General features: G+C 43.8%; 1 protein-coding gene across 3 annotated transcripts in view; it reads left to right on the forward strand.

Moving 5' to 3' along the window:
* The first annotated feature begins 323 nt into the window (after positions 1 to 323).
* FARP2 (FERM, ARH/RhoGEF and pleckstrin domain protein 2) overlaps positions 324 to 15557 on the forward strand; it is a 78509-nt gene continuing 63275 nt past the window's right edge. For all 3 annotated transcript variants that reach the window (XR_001414207.1, XR_001414208.1, XM_014963006.1), the window contains exons 1-2: positions 324 to 629; positions 4402 to 4635. Coding sequence is in view for 1 of the 3 variants with exons in the window: in XM_014963006.1 (XP_014818492.1) it covers positions 4432 to 4635 (204 nt within the window). In the remaining 2 variants the exon portion in view is untranslated. The remainder of the gene's footprint in view (positions 630 to 4401; positions 4636 to 15557) is intronic.

Genomic DNA, 15557 nt, shown 5'->3' on the forward strand with positions numbered 1-15557 from the left:
GGTGAGGTGAGGCGCGGGGGGAGCTGAGGGGGCAGGCGCGGCCGCCGGGCGGGCCCTGGAGCGGGACTGCCGGCCAGCGGCTCCCCGGGACGGCGACTCGGCCCGACTCGGCTCGGCCCGGCCCCCTGCGCATCGGGCGCTTCCGCCGCCCGCGGCCGCTGTTGGGCGCTGCGGCCCCGGGCGGAGGCTTTCGATAGGGGGCCCGGCCCGGCCCGGCCCTGCCCGCGCCGCCGGAGGGTCTGCGGGCCTCGCTCTCCTGGCCTTGAGGGCGGGGGGGCTCTGGCTGGCGGGGGGTACGCGAGGCCGCTGCTGGGGGTCTGGCCTGGACGGCTTCGCCACTTTCTTAGGCGGGGAGGGTTCGAGCACCTGCGTCCCGTCCCCTCCTCTCCGCTCCCCATCCGCCTCCCGGACCGGGACCCCCGCGGCTGTGCCGCCCCGCTCGTTCCTCCTGATCAATGGAAGAGGCGCTCCTGGAGCCCCACGCTGGCAGCCGTCCTTCTCCGCCCACCCTCCCTGGGCATCCGTCTCTTTCCGGGCGAGCGAGTGGTCTCTGGCAGAGGGTGCCGCCAGCTGCAGCAGCGCACGGCTGCGGGAGAGAGCCCTGAGACCCCTTTCGTGGTCCGGACGAGGTTCGTAACGGGAGCGAGGGGTCCGGGTTTCGGGGAGAGGCCTGTCCCCGGGTGTGGCTGGGGCACTCGTAGTCTTCATCCTTCTTCGTTGCAGTTGTTGGGTTCCTGATGCATCTGTTAGTGCCGCTTCGGTGTAGTGATGCTAATGGGTTGGTATTGCCTACTTGGAAAAGGTAAAAGAGGAGAGTTTGCTTCTCCTGGACTGAAGGGACCTGCTTTGAGAGCTCCTGCTGAGAGCACTTCCTCGCTGCTCTGTGTGTGTTCCCGCGGTGCGCAGGTGGGGGGATCCCTTTCCTTCCTGCGGGCGGCAGAGATCCCCCTGCTCCCCCCGGGGAGCTGGGAAACTGGCCTTACTTCAGACAAGCTTTCTGCATTGGCGAGGGAGGGAGTGTCATATTGACTCTGTCACTGACCAAAGCACAAAGTACTTGGAGGAGTTCCTTTGGAAGCCCTCGGTATCTTCTGCAGGCGTATCTTCAGGTATAAGCTGCCTTTCCAGATTTGCTGTTAGCTGAAAAAGACTCTTGCTTCTGAAAAAGAAGTTTATTCCATTCAAGTAGAAGATAAAATTCATTGCGACTTTGAAGCTATTTCAAAAAGGCAACAAAAACTACATAGGTACCTAAATTTTGTAGAGTTCTGTTCCCAGCTGCTCCTTTAGACTCACTTGGGGCTGAAAGTAACACTCGTTCTGTTACTGATTTTACTGAACTGATTTAGCTTTGATGTCTGGTCGTGGTTTATAGGAAATGATCAAGATAAGCACTCAATGCAAAGAGGTTCAGGGTGGGTGAATGCAAGGAAGACTTCTTAATTTTTCCTTAGAACTGTTAATATTGTGGTAACATTGCATTATAGCTTTGCATTGGTGAGAAGGTAAATGAGACCCGGTTCTGGCTCGCCTGGGTTGGGAGGCTCTCAGTGCTGTTGGGAGGCTGTCTCAGTAGCTTCCTCTGCTCTGCCTGTAAAGCCACTCGTTCTTCCTGGTGCTTGCAGCCAGTCTCAGACTTCACTCTTCAGTTTTCCTCCATTTTTCATTTAGCCAGCCCCTTTAACTGAAAAGCTTCCTAAGGTCATGGCGCAAAAAGTTTCTTAAGAAATGTCATATGTAGTCAGCTTACATAAAACATGGCATGAAACCATACTTGGTGGTGAAACTGGAAATAGTACTTGGCTTGGTGGATACTCCTCACGCTTCTGGTTTTTGAGGCAGTTGGAGCAGGCCAGGCCATTTGGGGACTTTTAATAATTGTAACAACATAAGGAGTGGGCACTGGCTGTGGCGTGTGGAGATGCTCACAACTGCCGTGCAGCGGGCTGAGGCACTGCTCTTCTAGGGAAATGTGGCTTGCTTCTGCAAGTTGTGTTTTCTGCCTAGGTGCTTGTCAGACCTTAAAAATCTGAGTATCTCTGGCTGGGGACTAGTCTAGTGGTAAATATTTTTAGGAATGTGTCATCAGCAAGACGTGAGGCCAAGCCCAGTTGAGTTCACTTTTCCTGTTAACACCACATGAGGAGGGACTTTTTGACATCTGCAGTTTCTGCTTGACATGCCTTTGGTATCTGCTAGCTGGTAACCAGAGCTGCTAGAAGTACCTGGGAGCTCCTTGTTTTGTCCGGAGATGAGTGGCCTGCCTTGCCTTTGGGAACTGTCTGGCTTCAGCTGGGGAGGAGCTCTCTGCTGCGGGGCTGCTCCCTGCTCTGCCTTGGCTGTCACCCTTGCCTTTTGAGGCATGGCAGCGTCTCCCCGTTCCAGTAGCTGTTTATTCAGAACGGGGTGAATGTGTTCACGGAGTGCTAATTGTAAGAGCGGTTATCTAATAAATAGCCTTGTGAGGAGTATCACTGATTCTGGGCAAATTCAGTTGCTCATTTGCTTCTGAACGGCAGTGGCAAACTCTTCCCATACGGTTAAATTATAAGGGACACAGTATTGAGGGATATAGATGACACTGAGCTATGGTTTCTTTTCATAAGAGAAAAAAGACTTCTAAAACCTTAAGGTTAGCAGTTAGAGGTGTAACTTAGGCAACTGTCTCTACTGATTTTTTGCTGTTGTGGTGGTTTTAAAATTTGTGACCTAGAAATTTTTCTCCTTGGCTGTGTGACCACATGGATGGGGAAGTTCAGTGAACATATATGCACAAAGCAGCAGAAAGTTTCTTTCTCAGACTAACCTGTTGCCTAAAACCGGTAGATCGGGCACTGTATGCACGCTTTCAGGGTTGAGGTACCCTTCTTGCAGTTTCTCATTATAGGTGTCAGAAGCTGGGAGGCTGGAGGCGTCTCTGAGGTGGTCTCGAGCTGTGCTGCTTGGGCAGGGCAATGCAGCGCTCGCATGGGCTCCGAGAAGCCAGACAAGCCTTGTGGTAGGCGTAATTAGGTAGGAGGCATCCGTCTCCTCTACTGTGATAAGTTCATCTGTCTGCAAGTATAAAAAGAAAAAACAACCCAACCCATAAAGTTGAAACCCAGTGGTCTGCAAGCCAGGAAGAGAAGTGACCACTCTTTATGGGTGCAAGGATTAAAACCAAACCTCCCCCTTAATTTTTAACAACATATAAGGCTGGCTCCACTTAACTCCACAGAGGGGGGCTGCCTACCTACTCAAAGCGTAGAGGAACAAAGAATGTTTTCATGATCTGCCTCTCTCCTTTTTAGACAAAACACGTTTATTACAAAACAATAATCTAATGCTTCATTGAATTTTTTGTAGTGTGGTGGCCCTGTGAAGGCTGTCCCAGCGTCAGTATCCACATAGTTTTGATTGTTCAGACATAGCGTGGTATTTGGGAAATGCAACCAAAAGCACCGAGGAGCCTGTTGGTTTCCATGTGTGTTTCTGCTGAGCGCCTGGCATGTTGTTACCAAATGCTTCATGCCAGCAGTGGGCATGGGGCAGTGGCTTTGTTGGGTGCATTGCATCCTGAGCACACATGCCTTGTGTGCACATAGACCCCACCTCAGTCCCCCTGCAAATATTGCTGCTGTCCTGGTGGTGCGGGGGAGAGCTGGGAAGAGGCACAAAGGTTTTTTCCCTCCTGTCGAATGAAAGATCTGCTCTGCAACAATTGCCACCAAATCATGAAAGTAAGGATCGTAACATAGACGGTGGTCTACTTGAACTAGTGTAGATTTCTGTAACAGAGATTTTTGCCCACTGACTTAATCTGGGTACAGCCCAGGTTTGCTAATAAGGTGAAGAACTGTTATCTGTGGCAGGAATCTGCATTATGAAGGTGCTGAAATGCCAGTATTGGTTGGAGTAGTTACAGTTTTGTATGAGTCATCATTTTAGAGGATGAAGAAAGTTAATTGTTCTTGTCTCAGGGTTTGGTCCGATGTGACAGCAAAGTTAATGGGGTGGACAGGTAGCAGTGAAAGGCAGAGTCCTGCCTTACCCTCCACTGCCTGCTCTGGATGGCTTTTCTTGTGTGGTCAGCAGTGCTCATGCTGCTTGTAGTGACCTCGTTTAGAGAGCTAAATGGGCAGAAAAATTAATTGGAAATGAAAAAGGCAGTGGGCATGGGGCACAGGTTTGAGTATCCTGTTTCCAAACCATGTTTTGGAAAAGTGGGTTTTTTGTCATATTTTTCTTCTCAGCAGCTGGGTTTTTGACTGGGTTCCAATCACTTTATTATTAGTTTTGATAGTGGGATCGTGAGGATTAAATAAGGACTTTGTGTGTGATTGCGCTTTAGCGGGTGGTGTTTTCATATGGGACACCAATGGAAAACTATCTTTCAGGCTGTAATCCTCTATTTTCTTCCAGGTTTCTCTAGACTCTGCTTGCTGTTGAAAGATGGGAGAGATAGAAGGAACATACAGAGTCCTGCAGACTCCTGGCTCTCGTTTGGGTGTCCAGAAGACCATGGGAGTGAGTACCTTGGAACCGGGACAGAACCTCTCTACTGCAATGGCATCATCGCCTGCCAAAATACACGAACGGGACCTACCCATCAAAATAAAAATGTTGGACAACACGGTGGAAGTACTAGAAATTGAGGTAAGAGAGTTTTAAACCTGGTTTCAAGTACACTTAGCCTCCAGTAATGTAAAGTTCATAGGATGTGCTCCTGTTCTGAGACGTTTCGAGGCAGTACCTGAATAAAGATTCTTGTAGTGATTTTTACCTACTTACAGGTAGCTAAATGAGTAGAACATCTTGATTTTTAAAATCTTTTAAGTATAACAGACGTTTTGTGTTTTAAACAGACTTCAAATGCAAGCACACACTGTAACAAGGAGCTTTAACTGTTATGTGCTTTGGGGAAAAAACAACGTTCTTCTGCCAAACTGTTCTTGCTTCCTGAGCCATGTGCAGCTTTCTTGATTTGACGGTTGGGAGAGCAGAAGAGATGTTTGGGTTTTTGTAGTTACTACTTTTTACTAATCATTTTAATGATTTGTATCCCCTTCAAGTAAACTTTCTCCTGTTTGAAAGCTTTTGATTGTTGCCACACTTCAGGAGGAAGTCACCAGAGAGGTGGCAAAGTTTCTGAAAATTTGTATTTGAGTATTTTTGTTTAGCAATTGGGGAAATATGCCTTAAGAAATACAAACCGTGCTCAAATCAGGGTGGTTCTGTTTTTAAACAATCAAAATTTTTCGTTCTTCAAATTCTTGTCTCATTCTTAGCATTAACTTCAGACTTTAATTTTAGCTTGCCTAAACATCTGTTGTTAGAAAACAACTCTGTTCTAGTGAAGATACTCAGCTATCAGATATGCCATATTAGTACCAAATTGACTTTATAATTAGCACTTGTAGCCTCAGTTTGTTGCATAGACTTAAACAGGTTTTTCCAAGTTGGGTGAAAAAGATGTCTGTGGAGCTCTAAAGAAATATTGGCCTTTGGGCATGTCATCTACAGATTGCTGTCCAGCTGTTCAACTCTCAAACACGAAATCTGATTATATGGGGTTTTTTTTGTTTTTTAGTTAAGTGTGAGGCTCCTACCTGAGGACACAGAGGGTACAGTAAACCCACCCATCCCTCAATTACTGCATAGAACACAAAAGCCTCTATTATTTTTTTCTCAAATTCTGCTAGAATATTTTTAAAGAAACGTCTGCTGACTTTGGTTCTATTGAAATGTGATTTTTATTTTTTGTTAAGTTGGTGTAGGTGTTGGTGCTTATGTGTTTTTATTTTAAAAAATAAGAAAAAAACCAACCCAGGCAAGCAACCTGTCCAACCCTGTATTTCTGAAAATAAATGCAAGCCTTTAAAATGAAGAAAGAATTTTTAACTCCTAGTTCCTGCTTTATTACATGAAGTCAATGACTAGAAATCTCCTGTATATTAGCAGATGCTTTCCTTCTCTTCCTTGTCATATTTGTACCAACTCTGTCTGTTCTTCTCATGCAAATCATCCGCTTTCCTTAGCAGCCTTACCCTCTTCATCTTATAACTCTTTCCTGGCTCTTTCTGACACAGTCAAAGCCTGCTTTTATTACCTTTGATCTGCTGCTGAAGGGAAATCCTTTGGCTACACTTGCCTCTGACAACCTCAGGATCCTTGTTCACGTTCAGGCTTGCTGGTGCTTGGAGTGGCCCTGCAGTCCCATCCTAGAGCTCTGCTCTAGCTTCTCTGCTGTTCTCTAGCCTCTCCGCACCCTCCCTTGGTTCTTGTCTGTACTGGGTACCCTTCACTACTTTTCACAGTACCCTGTTTTTTGAAACTGTCTCCACCTGGATCTTCTTTGCCTGCTGGAACAGTCATGTCTGTATATCTTTCCAGTTATCTTCATTGCTCTCTGGCTTCCATTGCACATCCAGTTTAGCTCCATCTGTAACTCCTTGTATTATCCTATAGCACTTCATTGTTTGTCTTGCCACCGAACATAAATTCAGCTGTGGCTCAGTTCTCTATGATCTCTCAACTCCTGACTGTCTCTTGGCTCTAAATGAAATCAAGCTTTGCCTGATGGAACTTGTTTTGATAATTATGTGTCCCACCAAGCTTCAAATGTAAAAAAAAGCCATAAATTCCTTACCCACGGTATTTTTTTTGACTCCTGTGAGTCTCACCTTTCTGACCAATGATGATCCTATTCACCTTCAAATCTTTTGTTTCCTTTAGCGGGCCATCTCCTGCAGGCACACTGTACTACTCTGGGATGATAGTGTTTAACTAAACAGCTAAAATTCACCCCACCAGGAGCACCTCATTTCACTCCTTCATTGTTCTGACCACCTTCTTGTTGGCTTTAGCCTTTCCAGTCTCACTGTCTAGGTACCCGTTTTGCGTGATGCAGTAAGAGGGAATGTGATCAGTTTTTGGTTTTGGCAGCTGATACAGCCCGACCATTTTTTTGCATCACTCCACTGCCCCCCGCTATAGCTTTAAATGTAGGTTGCTTGCCTCTGCTTTCAAGGCCCTTCAGGGCCCTACTTGTAGCCTCCTGCAGGAGAAGGTACTTGGCTCTGTCCCAAACCGGGCCACATCACGACAAGAGGTTTTTTCCCATCATGACGAGAGGTTTCCCATAATTAAGAACTACCTTAGTTTTCTCTTTTTACCTGAGAAGCTCTCTCTGGTTATGACATCCACAAAACCACCCAATTTTGGGGAACTAGTGTGCTGAGGCTGTAGTTAATTGCTATTACTATTCTCCTTTATGAGGTCAGTTGGAACTGAAGAACTTAGTAATGTTTGTCTGATGTAAGCAGCAAGGAGAAGGGCTTACCCTTTGTTCATCTGCAGAGCATCGAGCACAAAAAGGTGTTTGAGTAAAAAAAAAAAAGCCACCAACAAAACCCACATCACTAAACCTTGTCACTAAGCACCGTGTCAACCCATCTTTTGAATCTCTCCAGGGATGGTGCCTCAACCACTTCCCTGGGCAGACCATTCCAAGGCTTAATAACCCCTTCAGTGTAAAAAATTTTCCTAATATCCAGTGTGAACCTCCCCTGGCACAACTTGAGGCTGTTTCCTCTTGTCCCATCACCTGTTCCTTGGGAGCAGAGACCGACCCCCCCTGGCTACACCCTCCTTTCAGGGAGTTGGAGAGAGTGAGAAGGTCTCCCCTCAGCCTCCTCTTCTCCAGGCTGAACACCCCCAGCTCCCTCAGCCTCTCCTCATAAGACTTGTGCTCCAGACCCCTCACCAGCTCCATTGCCCTTCTCTTTTTACGGTATGAGAAGTTGTGTTTTCCACTTTCTGAAAGCTTTTGTGTTGATTTGTGGTAGAGTTGGGAGAGGAGTGTATTACAAAGGCAGACCCCGGGCTGTCGAAGACGGAGAGTACAGCCTGTGCACCTGGGTTAGAAGAAACAAGGGGTATTCTTGCACGGCGTAGTTGGAAGGAAAGTGGTACTGATGTTAGATGAGAGTTGCGTGCTGTCCCAGTAAGTGAAATAGCAGGTTTAGTCAACAAAGGGATCAGACTTGCTTCTCTTCAGCTACTTTCTGTGATGCAATACCTTTTTTGGGGGGACCTGTAGACAACAAAATGTGCTGCAGCAAAGGATGACTTAGGCTATAGGAATTTAGGGTCTGATCAGTTTTCTCTTTGTGCCAGCTTATAAGATGTTTAATGGAATTGCTGCCATAATGTGATGTTTAATACTTGATATATATATTATTCCTTATGTAGGAAATATGTGTGCTTGCTTTCTTATGTAAATTATGCTCTATGCTATGAGGAAGTGCTCCAGAAAAAGAAGTTTAGATTACTATGCTTCAAGTTTACCAAACTCTGGGGAGAATTTGGCACCTTTTTTATTGTGTATACTTCCTCTTCTCTTTCTGCTTGAATGTTAAATAAAATTTGGGAGTGAGAAATACTTACGTATTATATTACAGTTCAGTTTTTCTGTATTTCCACCTGCAGTTCTACCTGCTGTAGAACTGTAATAGTCATCATAAAATCATAGCACGGTTCTTAGTGCTCAGCAGAACCGGGTGGGTCTGCCTGCCTGCACTACTCCAGGGAAATCTTGCACTAGAATTTTTTCTTTCATGCTATTTGTCAGGTTACTTTTAGCTCATTAGTCTGTTCGTTCTTTTGTAAATATAATGAAGTAACTTGCATCTCAATAAAACACGTTAATAGTATGATAGCTTTGTCTGTTTGAATTTGACTTAGGTTTCAACTAGCATGCTGGGATTTTGTTTTTGTCTGACAGTCTTGCCATGCTCTCAAGTTAAGTATTGTTTGGGGCTTTCTCTATGATCAGGCTAGTGCAAACATTCTCCTGCCTTGGAGGGTGAAGCTGGGCTTTAGGAAAACGCTTTTTCATTTTGTTGGGATTTTTTCTATTCTCTGTATTTCACCCAGGCCTGTTGTTTCCTTCTGCATGCCTCACTTTCTTGAAGGTGGTTCTATTTTTCCTTATTTTCTGACCAAGTGCGTGGAAGACAGAGTGTGGTCTGCGTCCCTGTGGCGACGCACAATGTGTCCTTCTCCTCCTGAGGCCGGTGGGCTGCCTGGGAGGGAAACGCTCGACCCCATTGCCGTTCATGAGAAGAGGCTAGGCAAATAAGATTACAGTTTTTACCCCCTCCCCATATTTTTTTGTTAGGTGTTGTCCTCTCACTGCTTATGTCTATTTTGGAGTTTACTGATGTACCCTGTGAAACTTACTATTATATCCCTACAAAATTGAAGTGTATTTTTGTATACTAAGTTGAAAATAGCTACTTGATGATTACTCTGATAGGTAGTCAGCAAAGACAGTTTACAAATTGCATTGTTAAAAGCACAAAATTACTTTCCGTCCATTTGCTTAGAATGGAATAGAATAACTATGTTTAGTTCTGGTTTCTGTGCAGTTTGCAGGCACCCATAATTGATAAGGTGTCGTGAGAACAGCACCACTTCAGACGCCTGTTGTTTCCCAGGCTGGAACCGCAGGAGGTTTTGGGGGGCAGGGGAGGAAGCAATCTGACAGCTTGTATGTGCCTCGTGACTTCCCGTGCTTTGGGGAGAATGTTTCCAGCCTGTGTGCTCTGGAAAATGCTGCTTATCAGTAACTTCTTATGGTAGTGTTAGTACCCATAAGAACTTTGTTGGGGCTGAAGCAGAAATGATGCGGCTTGAAATGCTGTTATTGAGCAGTTTTAAGTAAAAAATACACATCTGTTAAAAATGGAGAGCGTGCTGTGGACACTGAAGCACACGTGCTCTGAAATGATTTTTGAGAGGGGCTGTCCTTGCTGCGGGACGTGGTGAGCCCTGCGCCCGCAGTTTGGCACTGCAGGCTCTCCGGCAGGACGGGGCAGCCCTCCCTGCGCCTGCTCAGACCTACCTTTCATAAAGGCTTTTTTCCCCTCTGTGCTGTAAAAGCATTAACAGCTTAAATATGTGGGCAGTGAGAGGACAGGCTGCTTTTGAATCCTATTAAGCACTGTGCTGAAGGAATTGAGATGCTGTGTTAGTCAGCTCAGTGTTTTTCTTCCCTGGCCGAGAAGAAATAGTCAAAATTCCAGAAAGAATCATAGCCAGATGTTTGTCATTGCTCTGGTTTGACTCTCCTAAATATGGCAAATAAGCTGCCTTAGGACTTATTTTTGTCTGCCCTCAGAAGAGAAAGTTAGTAATTCACTATTTGAAATTTGAAGTTATTATAGGGTTTAAAAAGAAAGTAATTGAAGCTTTGTAATTCATGTACTGTTTGATACTGCTATATATTTTTTTAAACCTGTTATTTTGTGTTTGGGGGCTTGACTTTTTTGATGCTATGTAGGAATGTGGCATTGGGTGGGGAAAGGTAAAACCGCAGCCATTTTATTGACAGACATCAGGAGGGTGTGTTTTTTTGTTTGTTTCTTTTGTGTTTTGTTTTAAGGGAAGATGTGAACTTGAATTGGATTATAAAAGGAATTTACTGCTTTACATTTCTCTGGACATTAGGTGTCCCATTAAGTGAAAAGAAAATTGAGTTATATTGCAGTAAAAGAGAAACAATCTGAATATTCCTGTATGAAAAGTCTATTATATGCACATATTGTAACTTAAAACACAGAAACCATTTAGTAAAATGGTCAACAGTCCTTGAAATATGGATGTAATAGATTGAGTTGATGAGTGTTGTATGGATGTCATACACTATAGTGAGTGTGCTTCACCACATGATGTGCATAGGTGAAAAACTTCTACTGTATTGGTTCAGAAAAGCAAGTTGAGGAACAGTAGGAGGGACACATTTATTTACTGTTGAGTTGGTGTAAAACTGAACTGGTTAAGCTCCCTTTAGTTTATCATAAGTGTACTGAGAACTTTCTGACTGTAATTGTACTGTCTGGATGAGATCTGATAAAGTAAACCACTGCATAACTTAATGGTCTTGTCATACATGCAGCAGTACAGTTCTTACACTTAATTCCTTTTGAGTGCTTTCCAAAGTAACTGATACACAACCTTGTAAAGAAGAAGCTGTTACCTGTTGGCTTCCGTACTAATTCAGATAATGTTGTCATCACTAATAAAGAAAGGAAATATTATTGCTTTCTTAAACAATCCTGCAGAATGCAGATGTTAATTTCTTTATTTTCATAATTTCATACATAATCAGGGTGATGGAGTAATGGTGAAAATCAGCTGAAATTAGTTTTATGCCATTCTATCAAAATAAGGGTAAAAATGCTGTGTTCAAAAAAAAAAAAAAGTTCTCTGGAAGACTTTTCTGGGTGTGGGTGACGTTCAAATTCAGTTCCACAGATGGATAATTCTGTAGAATATATAGAGCCTGAAAGGGGAAGAAAAAAACCCCAAGAAACAACCCACAGTCAGGTAAAGACAGCTGCAGAAACACAGTGTACTGAGGCAATTCAGAGAAATTTTAGGTTAGTGCCTACTGACAGAAGGGACTTGATACTGAGCAAGGGAGGTATCACCTGGTACCTAGCCGTGTTCAGAGAAGCAAAGCCTTGGGAATGTGCATTTAAATGACCAGGGTTGCAAAAGCATACCTGTGTGTCATCTCTTTCTCCGTGCAGCAAAACACATTTCTGGCAAGGGCAGTGCTGCCTGTTTGTGTAAGAGGGAGACTGTATAAATTGAATATATGAAAAAACCTGTGCTCTGGTGATGATACCTAGTGTAAAAGATTTACTTTTTAAGGCTGCGATGTGGGATATGGAAGGGGCAAGACCTGTCTGTCTGACAGAGCAGGCGTTCTTGAATAAAAGAAGTATAAAGAAAAAGGAAGAAAAAAAAAGTCTTGAGCTGCCAAGTAGTCTGTGTTGTGAGTTCAGAGACACTCCTGGGAGTCTTTGAACATCTGCTGCGTGTGCTGCCCTGGCCCGAGCTGTGTGGTCGAACCCCACAGGTACGAAATGCAGAGGGGAAACAGAAGTAGGGCTATCTGAATTGCAGTATATTGCTCCTTAATAATCTCTTTTCATTTGTTGTAGATCTTGTGATGCATTCTTGACACGTTTGTCGTACTGTGCTTGGGTTTTGCACACATGCTGTAATTTGGAGCGCTCTTGTGATGGTGAAAGCAAGGTTTAAAACATCACTTAAACAGTCATTTCTTGCCAGCCTCACGGCAGTGGAACAGGAGATGAAGCTGCTTAACTATTAATGTCTCCTCCTCGCTACTCAGGCAAGACACACACTGAGAGTTCAGCTGCAGGCCCACTTTCCCAGCAGCAAGATCTGGGCTGACAGGTTTGACATCTCTCCTACCTGAGCTGCTGCTCTCCTCCTCTGGCTGCCCCTGGCAGGAGGCTTGGGCACAGCGCTCGGTGGAGCCTGAGCACAAAACAGGAGCGGTGAAATACTTGCATTAGTTTGAAAATGGGGAAGAGGACTTTGCAGACACTCTGTGTTACATTTGTGTGATGTGTAGTTCAACTGAAATTGTGAAGGAAGAGCAATTATGTGCCCCTCAGCCCACTTCTGGGGCAGCCCAAAGCCAGAGGTGTAGGAAAGGCTCTTGGTGGAAAGGGGGAAGTTAACAAAGGTTTGGCCTTATCTAATCTGGCCTGTAGGTATTTATTAACCCATCACCATGGTATTGAAGCTCTGCTCAAAGTACAGTGGGGAGTGATGTTAGGACAGCTGGTACAATTTCACTTTTGCACAAAATAAAAGATAGTTTTGGCCTGTGAAAATACCTAATTTGTGTAGAGAGTCTTTCACAATCATCTTACTTCCTTAATGTTTTAAACTATTTCCTTTGGGCAGGCTTCCTCAAGCAGTGCGCCAAGCTGGGGTATGGAAAGCTCAGAGCAAGGATAATGGCTTTGAGGCAAAAGCATAAATAATGGAGAAAGATGAGCAATTTTAGTAATTTTTTTAATGTGAAATGATGCTGTGCAAGTTCCCAGAGTACCTACAGTCTAAGTGCATGAAGTGGCCAGGCACAGTAAAGGTAGTGGGTGTAGCAAAGTTGGGGGGGACGAAGGGGGGAATCGAGATCATCAGTTTCTTAGCTTTATTGTACTGTTTTATAACTTGTATGAACAAAGTAGGTGCTTAGATGTTCCTTTATGAACCTTAATTTCTTGAGGTGAAAAAAGGCTTTTTTTGAGAATGGCTATTAAAGGCACGCTGCCCATTTCGGCAGTGAGCCATTTTTATAACCAGGCACTTGTATCTGTCCTTGGTTATTTCAGCCACCAATGTGTTTACAGGCTTGACATGGTGCAGCTATCTCATGTCGCATGCTGATGAGGCTGAGCCCTTTCAAGCGTGCGCGCAATGTTTGAGGAAGGCTGTCGGTGTGGTGTTGCTCTGGCCCTTTGCAGATTATTTGAAATAGTATGTGTTGTAAAAATTGTACCAGCATCACCATTTTCTGGCGTTTGGACTGCCATGATCTTTGCCTGTGCATGGGATCAGCCACCCTAAAAGCAGCTGATTTCTGTGATACTGTCACCTGAATGTTTAATTATTAGCGAGCATCAACTCGGGTGCCAAATTGTCAAGCGGCATCATCCTGTGAAACTCTTTCCAGTGATGTGGTCCTGGGTTTTAATTTGCATGAATTTTCTCTCCAGGTAATGAAAGTGACTGAGAATTTCTGCTCAACACCCAATAATTTTTGTGTGGATCTTCCATGAGCTGTTTGTATATAGCCTTTGGGGACCATGTGTTGGTTGAATGCGTAACCGTGGTGCTGTTTTGTTTTCCTCTGAGCACAGTGTGTTTTATTTCAAGTGCTCTGGGTATATCAGCACGAGAGCACTTTCGGAACTTGGGACCATTTTTTGTCTCTACATGCTACCTACCTAAGTAGATGTTTGCCAGTCTCTTTCACGTAATTCCCTCCCTCTTGGGGATCTTTTCCCATGTCAACAAATGACTGCTTTCCTCCTTTCAGGCATCCAGCAAGTCTAGCCACTCTGGAAAAGCATGTTTGTTGGGTAGAGCTGGTTCATTTGGTAATGAAGTGCTTTAACACTGCTTGAACCTTTAAATGATCACAGGTTTTAAAGCTAACCTTAATTAAATGAGCCAGAGGGTTACATTTCTAGAATAATTTGTCTGGCTGTGGATTCTGTTAAAAAACAACAAAACGCCAACAACAGACCACCAAAAAAACCCAGACCACAACAAAACCAACCACTGAAATCCTAGAACAAAAAAACATTTGGGGGGGGTGTCTTAGAATTTTTTTTTTTTAAAAACAAAAAATGACACCCAGTATACAGTGTAATAATGTAACTTAAAATAGCTCAGAAATTTGTATTTGGTTTTGCAGCTTCCATATTTGAGTAAGCTAGATTTCAATGCCATGTGGAAATACTGTGACACACAATATTTAAAAACAGAAGTACCTTCTCAAGGTGGAAATGTACACTCTGAAATCGTGAAGAGATTATGAAGTCACGTTCAGGGTGGCGGTGTATTCCCAAGGTTTGGTCTGTGCCTGTGAAATAAGAAGTGCTATGTGGGTGTCGGTGTGGCTCTGTCGGTATGCAAGAGTGAATAAAAAAAGTACATGTATTTAAAATTCAATTTTCTTCACAAGTATTTGAAGAGAAATTGAAATGAAGCTGAAAATTTAAGTGGTATTTGGCTGAGCATGTTAAACCACAGTTTGATACGTGTGTTGTTACCAGGTACCCATTTTTGTGAGGAGTCAGGGACTGTTTTCATTTGAGGTATTTGTTCTAATCAAAATTGAAGTACTGAAAACAACAGTTATTTCTTTTCCGGTCAGTGGATTAAAAACTAGATGTGGAGCTGTAAGGTCATCTTGTTTTAGCCATGAAAACAAAAAGTTAATGAATGGTAGTCTTTGCCATCTTATATTATTTCCTTCTTTCTAATAAATGTGGTTTAAGTATACACCATGTGTTCATAAATGCAGTTTTTGTTTACATGTGTCATTAATGATAGTTGATAATAGGGAGTTTTGAAGGTGTTTTTTACGTATCATGCTGCATTTGGACAGAGATCTAACAGATTACAAAAGGGCTGTAGATAAACAGAGCTATAAACTCACTGAAATGTTTGTATCTTTCTGCTTAAGAAAGGAAATAACAAGTCTGGTGTAACTGCTATGTTTAGTTGCTGATTGCCTTTTTTTTTTTTTTTTTCTTCTTCTTTTGCCAAAAGATGAGAAATCCCTTTTTCATTAGGAAGACCACTGAAGTGCACTAAAAAAAAAAAAAAATCCATGAATGGTGAAGGAGTCTTTATTTAAATCAGTTCAATTTACTTTCATGCCTGGGCTTCTCTTTGGCTGCTCGTAGGGTGTTCCGCTTGTCCACTCGATGATGTCAAGTATAAACTACTTCTTCTCATGCAAATACACTGTTTACTGGAGGATTTGGTCTCCCAATGGTGTCAGATTGCTGTAACACAAAATTCAAGGTCAGCTGGTGTTTGCTGAAGCTGGGAGCCAGTGGCTTCTCCAGGCTCTGGCTGCACAAGAATTTCCATTCTCTACCTCTGCTTTATAACTCTCTGTTTTTTCAGACACTTGACTTTTGGGCTCATTCCCCCTCACTCCTTCCCCACCC

The sequence above is a fragment of the Calidris pugnax genome, unplaced genomic scaffold (assembly GCF_001431845.1).
Source record: "Calidris pugnax isolate Ruff unplaced genomic scaffold, ASM143184v1 scaffold1156, whole genome shotgun sequence".
Classification (NCBI taxonomy): Eukaryota; Metazoa; Chordata; class Aves; order Charadriiformes; family Scolopacidae; genus Calidris; species Calidris pugnax.